General features: G+C 37.1%; 1 protein-coding gene across 1 annotated transcript in view; it reads right to left on the minus strand.

Moving 5' to 3' along the window:
- Positions 1–23,294, minus strand: part of THSD7A (thrombospondin type 1 domain containing 7A) — a 449,214-nt gene that overhangs the window by 207,091 nt on the left and 218,829 nt on the right. The window contains exons 3-4 of the mRNA XM_007463528.1: positions 16,377–16,625; positions 13,182–13,363 (exon numbers count right to left, since the gene is read on the minus strand). Coding sequence (XP_007463590.1) covers positions 13,182–13,363; positions 16,377–16,625 — 431 coding nt within the window. The remainder of the gene's footprint in view (positions 1–13,181; positions 13,364–16,376; positions 16,626–23,294) is intronic.

Here is a 23,294-nt window from a genome sequence, read left to right on the forward strand (position 1 = left end):
AAAAAAAAAAAAAAAAAAAAAAAAAAAAAAAAAAATTTAGGCAGGAAAAAGTGCCATTCCCTCCTCAGAAGCTTAAAATCTTGGGGAGTTGGCATAATACTCATGAGGCAACTGTAAAAGCACAGAATTCTATGTAATCGAATGGTGACTTGTGTAATATAGTATAAGAAGGGCATAGGCTTTGGATGAAAAAAGATAACAGTGTGAAAAAGACAATTTGAAACAGGAGATATGTGGATAGTTGTGACAATGGTTGAAGGCATTTCAAGTCAGATAATAGAGAAGCAGCACAATAAAAGGAAAAGAAATGTTACTGGTCTCTGTTGCAACAAGCAGGTGACCCTTGGCTTAGAGAAAGTTCTTGTCTATAGACAGACACAGCACAGAATCTGAGGCTGAGAACATGTAGCTTTGCTGAATATTGAAAATATGAAATTGTAAACTGATACACCAAAATCACATAACTACAATAATGTGGATGGCTACTTTATATTCTTAGGCTGTGTTCAATATACAATTTTTTTTTTATAAATTAGCTGACCCATAGAGGTATTTTTAGTGGATTCCAGACTAATAATATGGATCCTTGTATTTCAAGTGTATTTTTGTGTGCAATAAATGGTGAAACCTTTTCAAGATGAATCTGTTGTCATGGCTTCCTTTTCCCATTGCTATTCTACCCAGTTTATTTCCCTTTTTATTGCCCATTGCTTTTAGAAGGAATAAATATTAATGAGTTCCACAATGTAGTTTGTACTCCTCTGTTAACACTGGTGAGAGCAGCTACTCCCTATTGAGCAATTATCAGCAAGGCAGGGAACAGCCCGCCACAAACCACTTCTTTTACATTCTTAGATTGCAGGAGTGCACCTCTGAAAAAATGCTATTCATTTGCCAGCGCAGGTCCCTGAGTGTTCATTTCAAAATTCCTTCTGGTGCTATCATTCATCGACAACCGACTCGATGAAATATGTGCTTAAGGGTTACAAAAAGCACACACAGTACAGCCACTTGATAGTGTCAGGTTATGTGACATTTTATCTAATGTTTTTCTTTCATTAATGGAAGGTCCTTTACTAACAGCTATGGCTTCTTTCCATCTTGGGTTACAGGTATAAAGTGAGATGAAACAGTATCTCAGTGTAAAGTGTTATTCCTCACCAATTTCCTAACTTAACTACTAGCAAGGTATAGTGGTTTTCTAAAGATCTGCAGCTCAGGGACCTAAAACTAGGGCTCAGTGAACATAACTAAGACCAATATTAAAACTGAAAGTTCTATTTCACTTCTGAACACAAAGAGTGACTTTTCCCAGTCACTCCGTTCTCCCCAGTTTTATCTCTAGAACTTTGGGAAACCTGTTTTCAGGACACGGATGCCTGTGTTTCTGTTTCTCATCTTAATGTACTGATTCTCTATGGCTCAAATAGAGGCCAAAAATCTGTGTTAGAATTTGGAACAGATTCATTAAGAAACCCATGAGGCTTAAGGTCAGGGCGCTTCACATGCACGGGACCCTTCTGAAACCCTGACAGAGATCTTACTGATTTTGTATTTGGAATTTAGCTTTTTTTTTTTTTTTCAATGCATAAATTACATAAGCCTTGGGCCTCAAAAAGAAAGAAAAATGGATTTCCCTTTCCCTATCCCAGTCTCTCCCAAAACTTTGGAAAGGGCCTTTGAAAAGGACCATCATGAGCTTTACGGTAAAATCGTCTCCTAATTATAATCACCACGGTGCTTATAAAACAAACAGAGATTCCTGCACCCATTTCAGACCTACAGAATCACAATCCCAGTGGATAACATCCAGGGATTTTTGCACTTTCTTAAAGCATACAGGTGATTTTTAAACTACATTTTGAAAATATGTGATTTCCAGAAAAATAATATACCCAGTGAATAAGGGTAAAGGTTCTTTGTAAGGATGGACCATGGTTGTAGTATATTTTCAGATTTTAACTGAAGAGCCCCAAACTGGCATGTCTGCAGAAGTCTCTCCATGTTAGCCTTGTGAAGGGGCAACCCTGAACTTCCAGTAAACAAAGCCTTAATACGAGGTTTTTTGCGGTTCGGTTATATAAGGTAGGCTATAAGTTCCCAGACAGGGATCAAGTCTGCTTTTTAAAACATTCTATACTCAACATCTTAATCAGTGGTGCAACCTAACAGTTGCTCAGTAAGTATGTACTGAGTGAATGAAGGAATATCAAGTGAGATATCCAAATTTTAACACTTCATTGATCAGCTTGTGATTGATGTTCAGAAAAGTAACACGGGAGAACAGACACAGAATGAGTTTAACATTAACCCACTGACACATAAAAAGATGCTCAGCATTGCTAATTATTAGAGAAATGCAAATCAAAACTACAATGAGATACCACTTTACACTGGTTAGAAAGGCCATCATCAAAAAGCCTACAAATAACAGATCCTGGAGAGGGTTTAGAAAAAAGGGAACCCTTCTACACTGTTGGTAGGCATGTAAATTAGTGCAGCCACTATGGAGAACAGCATGGAGGTTCCTTAAAAAACTAAAATAGTTACCATACGATCCCACAATCCCATTCCTGGACATATATCCTGACAAAACTCTAATTTTAAAAGATGCATGCACCCCAATGTTCACCGCAGCACTATTTACAATAACCAAGACACGGAAGCAAGCTAAATGTCCATCAACAGACAAGCAAATAAAGAAGATGTGATACACACACACACACACACACACACACACACACACACACACAATGGAATATTACTCAGCCATAAAAAAGAACAAAATAATGCCATTTGCAGCAACATGGATGGATCTAGAGATTGTCATAATGAGTGAAGTCAGACAAAGAAAGACAAATATCATATGATACCACTTATATGTGGAATCTAAAAAACAAAATGATACAAATGAACTTATTTACAGAGCATAAATAGAGTCACAGATGTAGAAAACAAACTTATGGTTACTGGGGGGAAGGGGAGGGGAGGGATAAACTGGGAGACTGGGATTGACATATACATATTACTATATATAAAACAGATAACTAATAAGGACCCACTGTATAGCATAGGTTACTCTACTCTGTACTCTGTAATGACCTATATGGGAAAAGAATCTAACAAAGAGTGGATATATGTATAACTGATTCACTTTACTGTACACCTGAAACTAACACAACATTGTAAATCAACTATACTCCCAATAAAAATTTAAAAAAATAGGTAAACAACAAGGTCTTACTATATAGCACAGGGAACTATATTCAATATCTTATAATAAGTAATAATGGAAAAGAATCTGAAAAAGAATATATATATAATCATATATATATATATATATATATATCATTCAGTTATATATCTATAACTGAGTCACTTTGCTGTAGAGCTGAAACTAAAACAACATTGTAAATAAACTCTACTTTAATAAAAAATAATATTAAGCAATCGATGCCATCTGTTCCTTCCCCACATTAAACATTTAATCTTCACAGCAACAAAATAATTAACATAGTGCCTTAATAAACAAAATCAATACTCTCACTGTCATCATATCATCATCATTATAGTATCATTTCCTTTTAGAGTGGGCATTTGGCTCTTAAGTGTAGGTATTTGTTGTAAGTATTTCGTTAGACTTCATATTGCTGGAGAAATTTCAATGTGTCTAGCCTATTAATATCTTTTTGCATCATAAAATTATTATCTAGTATGTTTTATCCTTTCTAGCCTAATATCACTCACATATTTAACAGCACACCATCTATGACTTTGTCAAAGGCACCAACATACATAATGAATTTTATTATCTTCTCTGGGTAATAATTCCTTTGTCATTATTACCTTTGTCTAAGTAATCAAGCCAGTGTCATTCACCTTTCCCATTAGCAAACTGGGAAAAAAATGAGAATGATACAAAGGGAGATAGGTTTGAAATACTCAGGAATTTTCAGATGTTTCCTTCAGTTTTAAAAGTTTAGTCATTCTCATGCTTCACTGAACAATATCAAGTTAGCAACATAATTTTTATTGAGTTTTATGTTTGTGAAGATTATCCTTCACTCTAAAAATACTGGAGAAAATTCTGGGCATTTTTGACTATCCAATAAAATTTTCTGTCAAATGCTATTTAATCAATCCAACCATTAAATCTTCTGGATAGTTTTGACACTGCACACATATATAACGTAAATCAATCTCATGTTATTTCTCATGTTAAAATAAAATTTTCAGCTGCACTTTGTATATAAAGATGGCATTACTGCCTGGGAAATACAACGTGTGATCTGTTCAGGTATTTTCCAGAAGTGGTAAATGTTTGGACTGAGTGATCCACACTCTTAGTTTGATCATGGCAAAAAACTTATAACACAGTTGGTTGGTCTTATAATAATAACAAAAACAAAATGACTTTCTGTAATAACCTTTAACTCTGACATTTGAAAAGTCATATTTCTAGATTTTTAGCCTTTTTTATTTGGTATTAATTAGACTGTCTCTAAGAAAACAATGATTTTTTTGCTATTGCTTAGTACTTTTATTGAATTGACTGATTCTTATTTAATCCCTTTTAGAAAAGTGTGTATATATATATAATGTATTTTTATGTTAATAATTATTCTTAATTTTTTAACAGGCATAATAACTTAGTAATATATAAGGGTGCTCAATATCTCTACGCTTTCCCAAACAATACACTCCTTATTATTTCCTCCTGTCACATATTATTGTTGGTCATTAACTAATTTACAGTGTTTTAATCATGAAAATTATTGTTGTTGCTTCACAGATATTTATACTTATTTAGATTACCCACATGCTTACCAAATTCTTTGCACATCTTGAATTCTTCTCTTTCTGGGTTCAATTTCCTTCTTTCTAAACATCATTTAGCGGTAATTTCAGTAAGGGTTTATTAATCCTTTCACTTTTGTCTTAATTTTGCCCATAGTTTTCAATGATAGGTAGTTGGATAAATAATTTTAAGTTGACAGTTATTTTCCTTTCAGTACTTTCAATACATTATTTTTATTATACTGATCTTCTGTAGCTGTTGAGAATTTCACTGCTAATTTGTTAATTCTTTTGTAATTAATTTTCTCCTTCCCTCTGTTCCTTTTATTATGTCTTTGGAGTTGATGAGTTGAGAATTCACTACATTGTATATAAAGTGTACATATATTATTATCCTGCTTGCAAATTTTCTTGATCCTGTATATCTTGTCTTTCATCAATTCTAGACAATTCTCTCATCTTTTCTCTTGATTCTCTCACTCTGAACCTTCTTGTTTAATTCTTCATGACTGTTATCCTTGCTTTCATTCTCAACTTCTATTTTCAGTGTTGCATTTTGAATAATTTGCTTACAGTTGTCTTTAGTTTACTAATAATTGTTTATCTCAATGTGTATAATCTACCCATTTGTTTATTTCCAGTTAAATTATTTTTCAGTTCCAGAACTTTTGTTTCTTTTCTTTTTCTTTTTTTAAAATCTGGTCTTTTTAATTGTGACTCATTATATTTAATGTTTTAATTCTTCCTTTACATCATAAATAAGTTTTAGCATATGTATTTTATAGTTTGTATCTGCTTTTTCTAATATTTCCAAGTCTAATATTTGCAAATCTAATATTTAGTCTAATATTTGCAAGTCTAATTTTACTGTTTGTTAGGCATTCTAAATCCTGTTTACAATGAATTATTTTTCCTCATGTAGTTCACAAATTTGAATGGTGCAGTTTACCTGGTAAAATCCTGCAGCTTAGGTTAAGGTATTCCCATCTTTAGAGTTTTTGCTTTTGCTATGTCAGGCACCTTGCTAATACCACTGCCTGACACCATTTCTTATATTAATTTTCAGCTTTGTGGTCTTTGGACTTATGGAAGTACCATACATTTGAAACTTAAACTCATATGAGTACAGGCCCATAGGTAGAATTTTTAGGAGAGGTTTGTTTTTGCCCTGATTTAAGGCTGAAGCTGATCTGCTTCCTTGTTATCTCCCTCTATAGGTAAGTTGAATTTCTCTGCTCACTCAGTCATTGATGCTATAACCCTTTGAGGCTGATGAAGTAATGCAGTATTTCTGCTTGTACTCTCTTTCTCTAAGTACAAGTTTATGTCATGCCCTCAAGTCCCCATAACGTTAACCCTTGTTCTGTACCATCCTTACCCAAGGGCAACCACAGAAAGCATCATCTCAGCCTTCATGGTTTGCTTTGGGAAATTGCTTAGTTAATCAAGACCTCAGTTCTGCTCTTAAAAGTATTTAAAACAATACTGTATCCTGAATGTCTAGGTATTTTGTAAAGGATGATCTTCAGCTATTCTAGTCTGCCACGTTGCTGGAAATGTAACATAAGTGCAATTAAATAGCCATTTTTAGGTAAATAAAGTTAAGTAATGTGCATCAAGATATAAGGCCAAGCAGAAATGAAAACCAGATTTCCTGATTATCTGTCTGGGGTTCTCTTGAAAGTAGTCTTAAGATGAAAATTCAAAAGATTTTTAAGCTATCTATATAATTAGAAAAGAGGAAAATAGACATATAAAACTATTCTCTTAAATGACCATAAACAAGACAAAAACACAACCCTCAGAATGGGAGAAAATATTTGCAAATGAACCAACAGACAAAGGATTAATCTCCAAAATTTACAAGCAGCTCATGCAGCTCAATATCAAAAAAACAAAGAACTGAATCCAAAAACGGTCAGAAGACCTAAATAGACATTTCTCCATAGAAGATATACAGATTGCCAACAAACACATGAAAGAATGCTCAACATCACTAATCATTAGAGAAATGCAAATCAAAACTACAATGAGATATCATCTCACACCAGTCAGAATGGCCATAATGAAAAAACCTACAAACAATAAATGCTGGAGAGGGTGTGAAGAAAAGGGGACCCTCTTGCACAGTTGGTGGGAATGTACATTGATACAGCCACTATGGAGAACAGTATGGAGGTTCCTTAAAAAACCAAAAATAGTAATACCATACGACCCAGCAATCTCACTACTGGGCATATAACCTTAGAAAACCATAATTCAAAAAGAATCATGTATCACAATATTCATTGCAGCTCTATTTACAACAGGCAGGACATAGAAGCAACCTAAGTGTCCATCGACAGAAGAATGGATAAAGAAGATGTGGCACACATATACAATGGAATATTATTCAGCCATAAAAAGAAACGAAATTGAGTTATTTGTAGTGAGGTGGATGAACCTAGAGTCTGTCATACAGAGTGAAGTAAGTCAGAAAGAGAAAAACAAATATCGTATGCTAACACATATATATGGAATCTTAAAAAAAAAAAATGGTCATGAAGAACCTAGTGGCAAGATGGGAATAAAGACACAGACCTACTAGATAATGGACTTGAGGATACGGGGAGCAGGAAGGGTAAGGTGGGACAAAGTGAGAGAGTGGCATGGACATATATACACTACCAAACGTTAAATAGATAGCTAGTGGGAAGCAGCCGCATAGCACAGGGAAATTAGCTCGGTGCTTTGTAACCACCTAGAGGGGTGGGATATAGAGGGTGGGAGGGAGGGAGATACAAGAGGGAAGAGATATGGGGATATATATATATGTATATCTGATTCACTTTTTTATAAAGCAGAAACTAACACACCATTGTAAAGCAATTACACTCTAATAAAGATGTTTCAAAAAAAGTAAAAAAAAAATAAAATAAAAAAATAAAACTATTCTCTTAAATGAGTGGCCAACCTGACACAAAGTATATACATTTTGACTCTCATCATTTGATCTAACAACTAGATCATGTGTCCTCTATTCAAAGTCAGAGGTGTGAATAGTTAATTATTCAGGGATGAAAAATGGTGTCTGTGGATATAGCCCCTAGCTGAAATAGAGAATGTTTCAGTGTACCTGAAACGCTGAAGAGACAATTTTCAGACAAATTTAAAAGGAAATTGTACTATTTTACAAAGGGGAGAGTAAACATGTCAAACAACAAATGTTTATTAAACATTGACTAAGTCAAAGGTACTGTAAGCATTGTTATCATGTTTACACAACTTCAGAGCTGCCTCATTATATTTTTCTTTGACTGCCTTTTTGGTTGAATACTTCCTGACATGTCATTAGTAAGCTCTTCCTCTACTAAAAATTGTTAAGTTACCTCTGGCGTAGACCAATGACCAGCTTAATCTAATTCTCAGAATGTAAGTTTTTATTAGCTTCTATCCCAATGGCTGAAACCTCTTGGCATCTCACCTTCCATTTTGTAATCCACTGATCACAGAGAAATTTCCTAAGGAAACAGCCCTTCTCTTTCACAAAATATCCAGAGGACTGATTTCCGAGGAAGGTTTGATTGCTTCAGGGATTTAGGATTTAAAACATAGGAATGTTTTAGTTATTCTATAATTATATCACAGTGCTTTTTACAACCCACTGCACCAGTGTAGGCTATGTTTCCCAAATGTAGCCATTATGTGATTTATTCCTTCTTCATTTACCGTAGAAGATTGAGAACAAAGTGGTGTGTTTAAAAATATAATGATAAATTATGAAAAGTGTTTATACCTTCATTAATGTACCACAACAAAAGTGTTCATAACCAAACTTTATATATGCCTATATAATTATGGTATTACCCTAGTGACATTTAAAAAATTAATTAATTTATTTATTTTTTTTGGCTGCATTGGGTCTTCATTGCTGCGTGCGGGCTTTCTCTAGTTGTGGTGAGCAGGGGCTACTCTTTGTTGCAGTGTGCAGGCTTCTCACTGCAGTGGCTTCTCTTTGTTGTGGAGCACGGGCTCTAGACTGCATGGGCTTCAGTAGTTGTAGCACGTGGGCTCAGTAGTTGTGGCTCACGGGCTCTACAGCACAGGCTCAGTAGTTGTGGCGAATGGGCTTAGTTGCTCCGCAGCATGTGGGATCTTCCTTGACCAGGGCTCGAACCCGTGTCCCCTGCATTGGCAGGTGGATTCTTAACCACTGTGCCACCAGGGAAGTCCCCTAGTGACATTTTAAAGTCAGTAAACTTAAAAATCTTTTTATGTTTTTCTACAATTTATATCTATATAATCATGTTCTAGAAAGACAAGAAACAAAATCATTTCTATTTCATGGGACAGCTTCAATCTATTTCTAGCAAAACAGAAAGTAAAAGTAAATTACTATCTTTCCTAGAGGGTTTAAGAATTATATCAGGGAATGTATAGAGAACCCTGATACACATTTCTGATTGAAATGTTATGCAAAATAGTCTCACGCACCTGTTATTTCAAAAGTGATGGATAGGAAAGATGCAGCACTAGGCTTCAATGCACTCTCTGATATTTACTTTCTGAAATAACAGGGAAATAGCACCATAAGCATAGCCTTTTTTTTTTTCAAAATAGTGTTGACTGAAGTGGGCTAGTCTGTGGAAACTGTAGATAAAAGAATACAATTATAAAGAATTTGCATTTCATTTAGGGATGGTGACTATTTTATTCTTATTTCTTTGCAGATGGGAAAATATGAGCTCTTAATTCATCCTTCTGTCTACCCATTCACAGTACAATCATCCTTCCCTCAATCCATCTTTCTACTGATTCTCCACACCTTTCTGACGGTGTCATCATACAGGCTCATTATCCATGCTGTCTTTCTTAATAACCTCAAATCCCACAGACCTTCTCCAGATTTTGGTGTGAATTATTTGATACATTTTCTATAAAGGAATGTTCTAAAATTTCCTATAAGTTGCAGTAAGTTTTATGGTGCTTTATAACCAATACTTTTGGTGTCCCTCATTTAAAAACATGTTCAATCTGTATCAAATGGAAGAATTTCTTGAATTACTATAGCTAAAATCTACTTTCAATTCACTTTGAACTCTTAAAAAAGTCAATTCGCGTTCATGCATCTAATGATCAGCAACATTTTCATCAGCTTTCTAGGACTTACACTGATAACCTCCCCATGGGCAAGGCCTTGTCCTGTCATATCCTGAGAAGGACAGAGTTCATGCCAGCGCAAGTTGGATATTCTTCAAGCCTACTGGAATTCTGAATAGGCAGATGACAGAAACTGTCAAAGATTTTACTACTAAGTCTTCTCAGTACAGAATTTGTCAAGCCTTTCTTCTAAAGCAGTGATTATGGAAATTTTGATCACCTGAATATTGTGTTAGAATTGGGAGAATTCCAAGAATAAAATGTGGATACTCTCCAATATCAAGTAGATATATTTTTCCTATTGCCTATAGATGCCATCGCCAACTTAGTAAGTATTCTGATAATTCAACTCATTTCAAGTTTTGAATAACATACTTTACACTTTGTGAGAACTTTAATAATAAATATTTCAATTTTCTGCAAATTAAATATATTAGCTCCAAGGAAAAGAATTTTTAGGGCCTCATGTGGGGTGAGTCAATTAACAGTAGTAAATACGCCAGTGAATAAAGTGATTTAATAAGACCCTGCCTTTGTGCTAAGGTGGTCATTATCATTCTTCTGTGTAATATGATGTATGAAGATAATGAAGTTTATGTGAATTTCATATCACTTGTTTACAGTATTTTTTGCATCAAGAAATTTTATTTTTGAGCTAAAGTATTTTATTTTGAATTAAGGTTTTTTGTTTGTTTGTTTGTTTTTTTGCGGTACGTGGGCCTCTCTCTTTTGTGGCCTCTCCCGTTGCGGAGCACAGGCTCCGGACGCGCAGGCTCAGCGGCCATGGCTCACGGGCCCAGCCGCTCCGCGGCATGTGGGATCTTCCCGGACCGGGGCACGAACCCACGTCCCCTGCATTGGCAGGCGGACTCTCAACCACTGTGCCACCAGGGAAGCCCTAAGGTATTTTTAATAGTTTGCTTATGTGTGAAAACGACATTTATAGGACACAAAGTGTGAATCTACAAAAACAACAGTGTAGTCCTTGCTCTTCAAATTAAGGGCAATATGAATTGCTCTTAGAGTAGGTTGTTCATGGTTACACAGTCAGGATTTCTTGAGATCAGTACCTTCTAACTAGGATTGAATGAGGAAGTTACTTTGAGAGGTTTCCCTGTTTTTATAAAGTAAGCTTTCATTCTTTCTTATTTGTTTAAGAAGACAGACTGTGAACAATCTTCACAGCCCACAGTCTAATTGTTCTCCATTCACATATATTTACAGTCGTTACATGTCACCCTTGGGATGCTGGTGTATTAAACAAGTTTCCTATTGGGCAATGTTAAGTACTTCTAGGGGGAACTCAGTCTAAGTTCTGAGAAAAAAAAAGCTGCAACTTTTAGCAAGAATCAGCTGTTTTTGCAATAAGAGATTTATTAATATTCTTGGTATTGGACATGAAAGGACACAAATTCCTAAGTTATTCATGTTACATACTTACATGATTAAATATTAATTTCAGGTGAATTGACTACTGCCATGTCTATTAATCTCTGCTTTGGCATTTGCTTTAGTCCAACAGATACATCTTAATAATAATATTCTTTGTGTTTTCCCTTTTTTCTGTGACTTTTACTTTTGTTGCTCTGCAGTGCTTTGACAGCAGTAGAAGGGGAATTCTATGACAAAATGATTTTTTTAAATGTGCTGTTGCAATTCAGAATTCTGAAGGATCTTTTTGAAAGCAATAACCTACAGGATATAACTCACGTTCAGAAACTAAAATCTGATCTACCTCTAGCAGTGAAATTATACTACTCTGAAAGGACTGCTATAATAAATCCACCTAAGAGTGTTAAAAACGTAGCCATTAAAGTGGCCAAGACAATATTAACGTACTAACATTATATGTTTTATGGTATTTCCTTAAAACCTCAAGATACGTTAGTAGTAAAATGTATCCCTAGGCTAGATTCCTAAATGAGCTGACGTGCTGTGTAAAGCTAGTGGATACGAAACAATTAAATTTTTCAAGCTGCAAATGCAAAACTTTAGTCCTTATTTCCCAAGAATTACTGGTCACCAGTGCCACTTCTTTTTTTGCGGAGGCAAAGGAGCCATCTCTTCTTTTGTTTTATGAAATGCCCATTTCATAAAACATGTATGAAGTGTATGTGTCATAACTCAGCTCAAGTTCCACCTCCTTTGTGAAGGTTCCTCTTTCTCTGATCTCCCTATGGTTATTCTAAAACTCAATTATAATGCATACCATACTGCATTATAACTGTTGGGCTGTTTGTGTGCCCTCAAGATGACCATGAGCATTTTCCTGACATGAAGTTTGTATTGATATTTTTATCCTCACCGCCACACAAAATTTTTGGAACTCTCCTGGCAACTAATCAATATATGTTGAATGTATTAGTGATAGAAGTCCGGCAATCCCTCAGGTAGTGAAACGTAATAGGGTCTGCTTACAGCATTGCTTGAAAAGTCTCATATTTGTGTGGACTAATGGGCTACTAATTGAATATAAACTTGATCCAATAATGATTAAAATTTTAGAGTTGAGACAGGGCAGAAGTTGAGACACAGATGTAGAGAACAAACGTATGGACGCCAAGCGGGGAAAGCCACAGGGGGGTGGTGGTGGTGGTGTGCTGAACTGGGCGATTGGGATTGACATGTATACACTGATGTGTATAAAACTGATGACTAATAAGAACCTGCTGTATACAAAAATAAATTAAATTAAATTTAAAAAAAAGAAGTCATGCCTTTGGGTTAAAGACTTTTTCCTGTAGTTTTTTTTGTTTTGTTTTGTTGGGGTTTTTTTTGTTTTTTTTTCCGGTAGTTTTATTCTGTATTTATTTCTTTTAAATTCAAATTGAAATTTTCACTCAATACCATAATTAACTTATTTTTTCAACCCCATTATAAACAGCAAAATAAGGTGTTCTTTTTACAAGCATGTTTTACTTCTTCTTTATGAAGAAAAGAAAATTTGGACTTTGGAACACATACTTGCATTCTATGTGTATCCTTACGAGATACATCTTTATTCTATTTTTATAAATTACTCCTACTAAAGAGAGGTTTTTCAGTAAATCAGAACGGACCAAAGACGGAACTGTATTAATTATTTTTACAACCATAATTTAGACTACTGTTCACCATAGTCAATATCAGCCATAATGTGAACAGAAATATGACTCTTCCTGCCCCAAACGGCTACATATACACCCCTGCAGGATGATCCCACTCTTGGTCTCCACAGTTGAGTACTTGAGAAGAAAACAGTTTACCTTCTTTGTCCTTGTGGGTGTTTAAGTGTGAGAGGAGGTCCTCATTGGCCTGCACGCAGTACACCTCTCGGGTCTGGACCCCTCCTCCGCAGAGGGCCGTCTGGTTGCCCCGCCTCTTGTCCTGCTGACTGAGCAGAGGATCCACACGGCACTCAGTCCACTCTGTAGTCCTCCAGCCATACCTAGATAAAGAAAATGATGGCAGTGGCAACCTGTTTACTGAATAAAACTTTTCTCCACTCCTATTTTTTGTTCCTCAAAAAGATTAATCTGGGGCTTTCCTGGTGGCGCAGTGGTTGAGAGTCTGCCTGCCAATGCAGGGGACACGGGTTTGAGCCCTAGTCTGGGAAGATCCCACATGCCGCAGAGCAACTAGGCCTGTGAGCCACAACTACTGAGCTTGCACATCTGCAGCCTGTGCTCCACAAAAAGAGAGGCTGCGACAGTGAGAGGCCGCGCACCACGATGAAGAGGGGCTCCCGCTTGCCACAACTAGAGAAAGCCCTCGCACAGAAATGAAGACCCAACACAGACAAAAATAAAATAAATAAAATAAATAAAAATTTATTAAAAAAAAAAAGATTAATCTGAAAAATACTTTCCTCTTGAATTAATCTTAGACTACATCTAAGGTGCAGGTTCAGTTTCAATCCCTTCCTCTACATCTTCATCCTGCTCCATTTAAAGAGGGGTTAAATTTAAGATGATCCAGTTTTAATTGCAACTACTGGAAGTTACTTATAAATATTTTATGAAAAGAGAGCATAATGCTGAAAACATGAAATTTTATGTTCAATTAAGCTGAACTCAGGCTTGCCCTTTCTTGATGCTTATAAGCAAAGGAAGGTTGAATCTGAGAATGGAACACATTCTAAATGATGATGAACCCAAACATTTGTTTTGTCTCTAACAGAATGCATGAAAATTGCTGCTTCGTACTGGATCAAAATTATAATTGTGTGTTAGTAATAAAAATGTAACATAATTCAGAGTTTTCTCTTTATTGTTGAGAATAAGAGTTTGTTTGTTTTTTTTTTCCTGTAGCACTGAGCATCCCTGATGAGTGTTGATGAATGATGAAAAGAGCTGACGTTTCTAATCAGTGGAACACAGGAAAGATGATCTGTGATTCTAAACTAAAGCTCCAATAAAGATTATGATGTGAAAAAAATGTCAGGGGATTGTCAGCCCAACACATGCTTTAAGGAGATAGACAGGGAACCATTTCCCGATGCCACTGAAGATAGAAAGTGATGGCATTTCTCCACCTCGAGGAAAATGGATATTCTAAAAGCACAAAGAAAACGGCTCATGTAGCACTTTGTTTCACTTTAACCAAGATGCCTCCTTAGTAATCAGATTAACAGCCAACATAGGTACAAATGGGTGTGCTAATGTTCACCTCAGTTAGATAGAAAGGTTAAGTGGGCTCTAGGATGTCTCATCTAGAGGCTTTGCTTTGTCAGTGGTAAAGTTTCATGACAGTAAAGGTGAACTTCATGCTCGTTTTTCAGTTTTTATAAGTGGGGATTCATGGCTTAATAAAGGTGCAGGACTGGGGCATCAAGGAACAACACTCTTGACATACATTTATAAAGGAAGTACAGCATTCAGGTCAATTCTAAAAACATGGATACTTGATGCCTTGGGAGGAGAGACAGTGAAGGAAAGTAAAACCAAACAAGTCATTCATTAGGGGAGCCAAAATGAAAATTTTTTTTTTTTTTTTTATAGAATGGAGTCCCAGTTTAGGTCATCCTAAGGACTCCTGTGAGAGGAACAAATTTTTAGTAATGTCAATTGATCGCACATTCTAAAAGAATGCTATCATCCATAAAGGGTTAGAAGAAAGATTCAGAATAGAGATTTATTTTAATTCATAGCTAATGGCGTTTGAATATTTGAGAGGATAAAGAATAAAACACCTAGCTTGAGAAAAAAGTGGAAGAAACTTGTAGGAGACAAAACACTCTGATTAGAGAACCTGGCAACTTCCTTGAAACTGTTACATAGAGGTGAACACACAAGTCAGCAGGACAGGCAGAGTAGTTAGGAAGAAAACTCTCCAGAGCGTTCCGTCACTTGTTATATCAGAGAAGGGGTGATTCCAAAGTGCTGCATAATTGAAGATCTTGTATGAATCATTACTATTCTGTTATTATTATTATTACTGTTAGAAATGGGAGGAGGAGGAACAATAATAGTAGCAGTTTTCCTCCTCACTGTGTCATGGAGTTCAAGCTGTATGCATGTTCTCTAAATATTTGAAATATTCCAGGGAACCTTTCAATGAAGCTTGTGCACATCTACTGAGAAACTAAGATTCTGTAAGTTGTTTCATAAATATTCTATATTCAGACTAAGATGAAATATATTTATCACCAAGATAATTCACAGTAATATCTTGGAGATGATATTTTTTAAGGATAAAAAGAATATAGTTATACTGCCAAATATTTCAAAATTAGTCTTATTTCATCTGAATTCAATGCGTATTGATTGGGCACTTACTGTGTGCCTGGTCCTATGACATGCAAGCAATTAAAAACCAAACAAGCCCCACCCCCAAGGTTCATAAGCAGTCTTTGTCCTGAAGGAGCTTAAAGTCTCATTACTTTGATGTAGCATTTTACTCTATTCAATAGGAATTGTTATATACAGTACTGAATTTTAATAGGACTTGCTCAATAAGCAATAGGAACCTGTATTTTGAAACTTTATTTTACCTTATAGACTAGTTGACAAACTACAGCCAAATCCAACCTGTCCCCTGTTCTTATAAGTAAATTTTATTGGAACACATCCACACTTATTTGTTTACATATTACCTATAGCTCCAATGGCAGAGCTGAAGCATGACAGAGACACGTGAGGCTTGTAAAGGCTAACATATTCACTATCTTCTCCTTTATGAAAAAAGCTTGCCAATCCCCACTATAGAAAATACACAAACAGGGAATTGCCATTAAAAATCTAACTTTCATGGAGACTGGGAAATACAGCTTGTTAAAGACACTTTTACCCTGTAAAACCAGTAATTTTTACAGGATAGTGTTTGTAGAGAGATATTTTTCTACTTAGAATTTGTAAAAATCTCTATTTCTCAACATACTGTCTGGTTGAAATCAAATCACTAAAGGAACATGCAGTTTGGGCAGACAGGGCAGCAGATGCCACCATCCTTTATTTACTCACATGGCACAGGGGGCAACTCCATCTCCTTGAGACACACAGGGTTCTTTTTCCTCAAGTTCTGGACACTCCTTCTCACTGCCAATAGGAAACTGCCTGATGAGCCGCGTCCTCACACGGGTGCCTTTAGGGGATGCCATATCATGGCATGTTTTTGAGCAGGGGCTCCACTCAGACCACTCTGACACCTGGCACTCTTTGGTGATCACACAGGCCTGGAAGGTCAGCGGCAGCTTCTCTTGTTGGCAAAAGCTGCAAAAGAGCATTAATATTCTCATCACAGACTTATAGGCAGGGATGAACTTTGTCTTCTACACTCCAGAGTGAAATCAGCTTGGACATTTTTATTTCTACTTGGAGGTACAATTCCAATTTCATTAAAAATATATCAACATTTACGATGTGTAAAAGCTGTTAGACTCAAAGCTAACATCTGCATTTCCTCCTATTTTGTAAGAGCTGTTAAACCACTCATAGGAAGTAGAAAATAAAGAGATTACGCAAAATTAGCTGAAACTAAGTTTACCATATTGTTCAATTTACTCATTCCAGATTTGTTTTTATTTAGAAAATGAGGAACCAATAACTGTTAACATATGATAATTTCCATTCTGTTTAGTGATTTAAATAAACATGCCTGGATAACTAATACAATATTGAACAGAAAAAGAAATTTAATTTATGCTTAACATTATTTTTAATACTGTTTGAAACTTTAGCTGTCAATTACAATGTATGCTTATTCAACTACATCAACTTTTCCAGTTCATACTTTAATGTAAGGTATACATGAGTATATTAATTAAATACGTCGTATGCATTAGAAATATAAATCTATTTAAGCTATATTACTGTAGAGATATCCTCTAAATAGATCTCTAATTCACCAGTAAAGTATTTATGTTCAAATTTGTATCTATATAATCCTCCTTGAATTAGAGGGATGTTGAATTCTAAATTGTAATGTCTACATATGAAGGTGAAGATAATGTTACAAATGTCATCAACAATGGGCATATGCACTTTGAGGGGCTTTCCTGGAATTGGATGGCCTTGCGCTGATTCTTAGTTGAACTCCTGCCCATTCTCAGTAACTAGTAGCTCACGTGTACAAGACACAGGAGGGCTTGTTGCTACGATAGGGCATCTGTTCCAGTGGGAGAGTTCACTGATAATTCTGTCTCATCATTCAGGTGCTATATTTAACTATGATAATCAACCATACAGAGAGGCAGGTCCATTTTAATATAACAACTCACATACAATCTTTTTAATTCTACCGGCATGTGTACGAAAATTGCATTCCTAGGAGACAATTAGAGCTCAATATGTCAAAGTCAATTTGTCTGAGCTGAGAGGTCTGGGCAGGAGCATCATCTGAGAGTGGCAGTAAAAGGGCCCTGTAAGTCAGCTCTGTTCTTCTTATAACAACAGAGAGGACCAGAATCCCAGTTTTACTCAAATATCTTATATTGAGTGTTAATGATGCATTAGGTACAACACTAACCTTAGAACAAAACTTCCTCTGTGATGAACAAATTTTCACTCTAACACTTGTGAGTTTATCCAGGAAAATCAGGCAAAATAATGACCAAATGATGACCTCTATAACTCCTTTTTTACAAAACTCTCCATGTTAATTTCCTCTTAGATACATTTCTAATCCTTCATGAGACTGTATTCATATACATATACGCATATGTTATCCTCTATGTATTACTTACCAAGTCCATATTCTATGTAGAGGCAGAGAATTAACAATCCCTTTTAATCTTTTGTGGAGAATTTGACCATCAGTTAAATACCTCCAGTTACAGTTACCTGGTAACCTGATGAAAGCTGAAATATCAGCTAAGTTACCAGATAATATTATTTATGATACAATGATCAATTTTGATAAATTCCATTTGCTCTGGAGAAACTAAAACTACCTGGTAGGCACCCACAACTTTGGGCTTGCCTGAATGTGTCAGCTCTTGGAATAGGGCTTGCTTTTTGTGTGGACTTTGAAGTCTATGACTACGGGATCACGTCAAGAGATATCGGCGCCTGTGGGGCCTGAGACTTTTAAGCCAAGGCAACTCTTGGACTTGCTGGATGTAAAATTATCTTCTTCCATCTGAACTGTGCTGCACTGATTTCTAGAAGAATTACCACCAGATGAGGAATGACTGTTGCTACAATGATGACAAGTTCTTTATCTTTCTAAGTAGACTGATGCCAGACAGCAGTCTTGTGTGTCTTGTGTATCTCAAAGTCTGCACAGCCTAAGTTTAAAACTTAATCCATATTACCTCATTTAATGCTTCCAATAATTCTTTTATGTGGGTACCATTATCATTTCCATTTTACAGGGAAGGAGTCCCTGAAAGGTTAGGGAATGTTTAAGATCATATAGGAATGTGTAAGTAGGGAACTGAAATTTGAACTTGGATTTTCTAAAATCAGAGCCCATTTTCTTAATTACTTTGCCCTACTGCTTCTCACAGTTTAAACTGACTGCAAATCTCAGTTTGTTAGAGCAACTGCTGTAGTTGAGGCCAGTGCCAAGGTTACTGGCACATTGTGAATCCAATAGTTTCACTATTTCACAGCCCCAGGATTTGTACCACCCTAGCACTTTGCAAATGTGCTACTTGCTCTAAGGAGGACTTAGTAATTATGGAAATGTCAAAACAAATACGTTTTCCTGACACATGTTAACAATTTTTAATACAGGTCCTACATATGAGAAATCAGCAGCATAAACATGAGAACAGTATTAAGTTATATGATTAGTTTTTAATATATGTGATGTATATAATATACCTACCTATTTATCTGTCCATCTATAATTTGTTTTTCCTTTAATTTTCCAATACGATTATTTCAGCAAATGTGAATCAAGTAACTCTACATATTGGGCTTTAGAAGTACAAAGACAAGATTATAGTAATTAAGTTGGAAGCATACAGCTCTGCTTGGGGAGGCACAGAAGGCTATATGAAGTAGTACATTACTACAAAGTTTTCATATTGAGTGAAGGTAATCAATGGAAATATGAAATAAAAGTCTTTTCTTTGTTTCTTGGTGGGTGGGGGAAATGCAGATTTTTCCTTGGCCTCAGTGTAAGGAGCTTTTGTTGAGCAGTGGAAATAAGAGTGGAATTGAAGCCTAGGTCAGATCAAGGGCAGTTATGTAGATCCAGAAAAGCACCTCCTGTGAGTGAAAGAACCATTCAAAGTTGCGGAGCATAAAGGACATGATACTTGTATTTTATGTAAATTCCAATAGCAGGGTACAGGACAGAATAACAGGGTATAAGATCAGAAGCAGGCTAACTATGATGATGATGATGATGATTACGACATTAATATTTATAGTAAATATATATTGAGTGCTTACTATGTGCCAGACACTGCTCAAACTGAGTGAGGTATGATTATGAAAATGAGATTAATCATCATGGAATGTCTACTGTGAGCCGTGTACTGTATTGTTTTACTTAGAGTATCTCATGCAATGCTTAAAACTATTCTGTAAGATGGAAATCCATCTTTTTTTTTTTAAGATAAGGAAATGGAATCTAAATGTCTCACTTATGTCTAGATAAAGTAGCAGAACTAGGATTCTAAATAGATCTTTCTGCTTATGAGGCTTATCAAAGTATGAACAAAGGCAATGGCGGTAAAAATTAAAAGGGGTTATAAACTATAAAAAGGGGAGTTAGAAACTATACAACCTGATGGATAGTTGAAGGGGTTAAAAGAGAGGAAGGAGTCATTAAATAACTTGGAAGTTTCTAGCTTTGGCAATCTGGTGAGCATCACTGCAATTCTTCGAAATGGAGAACATGGAATAAAAAGCAAGTTTCTGGCATTTGATAATTGAGTTCAACATTATTATCTTGATTTGATATGGACACATCCAGTACATATCCAACATGCAGAAATGTCTAGTAAACAGATCCAGAATTAGGGATCAGGATTTAGTTGAAAGTTCTGGATGGCATGTATACTTTTAAAAGTCATGAGCATAACAGAGTTCAAAGCCAAGGCCACAGGAGTAGCTGAGTGCTCACACACTGGGGCTCATTTTAGGCCTGAATAACTCACACATGGCCTTACAGTGGACTTTGGTAGGTCCATGAACACTGTGATGCATATTAACTTCATTTTGTAATTGTTAGTGAGACTAAATAAGATCACCAAATCACCCATGCTTACGAAATTATTCAGCTTCCACCCTCAACCATTTTCTCCTTTATTCTGGCCATGCAAAAAGGTGATACTAGAGAGCTTAGGGGAACTATCCATTTTGGTTCACTATGGTTTTCCTGAGAACATGCCCCTCTGGAGGTCAAAGGTATAGGCTACGCTTCTGCAAGGGCAGCCTGGTAGAAGATGTGATGGTCACTGTGACAGTTTCTTTTTCATTTATGTGGTATATTCAGGAGAGCCCAGATGGCTAAGACTGATAGAACAAAAGTTTGGCTTTGATACAAAAGCAGGTATTACTTAATCACCTTGTATCGGACACAGAGGAATCAGACTAAAAAAAAAATGAAAAAGTGGAGAGCAGGAGCTTCAAGATGGCGGAAGAGTAAGACACAGAGATCACCTTCCTCCCCACAAATACATCAGAAATACAACTACATATGGAACAACTTCTACAGAACACCTACTGAACGCTGGCAGAAGACCTCAGACCTCCCAAAAGGCAAGAAACTCCCCACGTACCCGGGTAGGGCAAAAGAAAAAATAAAAAACAGAGACGGGACCTGCACCAGTGGGAGGGAGCTGTGAAGGAGGAAAGGTTTCCACACACTAGGAAGCCCCTTCGCTGGCGGAGACTGCGGGTGGCGGAGCGGGGAAGCACAGCAACGGGGGTGTGGAGGGCAAAGCAGAGAGATTCCCGCAGAGAGGATCAGGGCCGACCGGCACTCACCAGCCCGAGAGGCTTGTCAGCTCAGCCGCCGGGGCGGGCAGGGCTGGGAGCTGAGGCTCGGGCTTCGGAGGTCGGATCCCAGGGAGAGAACTGGGGTTGGCGGCACGAACACAGCCTGAAGGGGCTAGTGCACCACAGCTAGCCAGGAGGGAGTCCGGGGAAAAGTCTGGACCTGATGAAGAGGCAAGAGACTTTTTCTTCCCTCTTTATTTCCCGGTGCGCGAGGAGAGGGGAGCTTTAAGAGCGCTGCTTAAAGGAGCTCCAGAGACTGACGCGAGCCGCAGCTAAAAGCGCAGACCCCAGAGACGGGCATGAGACGCTAAGGCTGCTGCTGCCGCCACCAAGAAGCCTGTGTGCGAGCACAGGTCACTGTCCACACCTCCCCTCCCGGGAGCCCGTGCAGCCCGCCACTGCCAGGGTCCCATGATCCAGGGACAACTTCCCTGGGAGAACGCATGGAGCGCCTCAGGCTGGTGCAACGTCATGCTGGCCTCTGCCGCCGCAGGCTCGCCGCACATCTGTACCCCTCCCTCCCCCCGGCCTGAGCGAGCCAGAGCCCCAGAATCAGCTGCTCCTTTAACCCTGTCCTGTCTGAGCGAAGAACAGACGTTCTCAGGCAAACTACAGGCAGAGGCGGGGCCAAATCCAAAGCTGAACACCAGGAGCTGTGCGAACAAAGCAGAGAAAGGGAAATCACTCCCAGCAGCCTCGGGAGCAGCGGATTAAATCTCCACAATCAACTTGATGTACCCTGCATCTGTGGAATATCTGAATAGACAATGAATCATCCCAAATGAGGAGGTGGACTTTGGGAGCAACGATACATATATATATTTCCCTTTTTCTCTTTTTGTGAGTGTGTATATGTATGCTTCTCTGTGTGATTTTGTCTGTATAGCTTTGCTTTTACCATTTGTCCTAGTGTTCTATCTGTCCGTTTTTTTTTTCTTCTTTTTTGAGTATACTTTTTAGCGCTTGTTATCATTGGTGGATTTGTTTTTTAGCTTGGTTGCTCTCTTCTTTCTTTCGTTTCTTTATTACTTAAAATTTTTTTTGATAATTATTTTTTATTTTAATAATTATTTTATTTTATCTTTTTCTTTCTTTCTTTCTTTTTTCTCCCTTTTCTTCTGAGCCGTATGGATGACAGGCTCTTGACGCTCCAGCCAGGCGTCAGGGCTGTGCCTCTGAGGTAGGAGAGCCAAGTTCAGGACACTGGTCCACAAGAGACCTCCCAGCTGCACATAATATCAATCGGCGAAAATCTCCCAGAGATCTCCATCTCAACGCTAAGACCCAGCTCCACTCAAGACCAGCAAGCTACAGTGCTGGAAACCCTATGCCAAACAACTAGCAAGACAGGAACACAACCCCACCCATTAGCAGAGAGGCTACCTAAAATAAAAATAAGGCCACAGACACCCCAAAACACACCACCAGACATGGACCTGCCCACCAGAAAGACAAGACCCAGCTTCATCCACCAAAACACAGGCACTAGTCCCCTCCACCAGGAAGCCTACACAACCCACTGAACCAACCTTAGCCACTGGGGACAGACACCAAAAACAATGGGAACTACGAACCTGCAGCCTGCAAAAAGGAGACCCCAAACACAGTAAGATAAGCAAAATGAGAAGAAGAAAAACACACAGCAGATGAAGGAGCAAGGTAAAAACCCACCAGACCTATAAAATGAAGAGGAAATAGGCAGTCTACCTGAAAAAGAATTCAGAATAATGATAGTAAAGATGACCCAAAATCTTGCAAATAGAATGCAGAAAATACAAGAAATGTTTAATAAGGACCTAGGAAAAATAAAGAGAAAACAAACAATGATGAACAATACAATAAATGAAATTTAAAATACTCTAGAAGGGATCAATAGCAGAATAACTGAGGCAGAAGAACGGATGAGTGACCTGGAAGATAAAATAGTGGAAATAACTACTGCAGAGCAGAATAAAGAAAAAAGAATGAAAAGAACTGAGGACA

Source organism: Lipotes vexillifer, unplaced genomic scaffold, assembly GCF_000442215.2.
Source record: "Lipotes vexillifer unplaced genomic scaffold, Lipotes_vexillifer_v1.1 scaffold118, whole genome shotgun sequence".
Taxonomy (NCBI): Eukaryota; Metazoa; Chordata; class Mammalia; order Artiodactyla; family Lipotidae; genus Lipotes; species Lipotes vexillifer.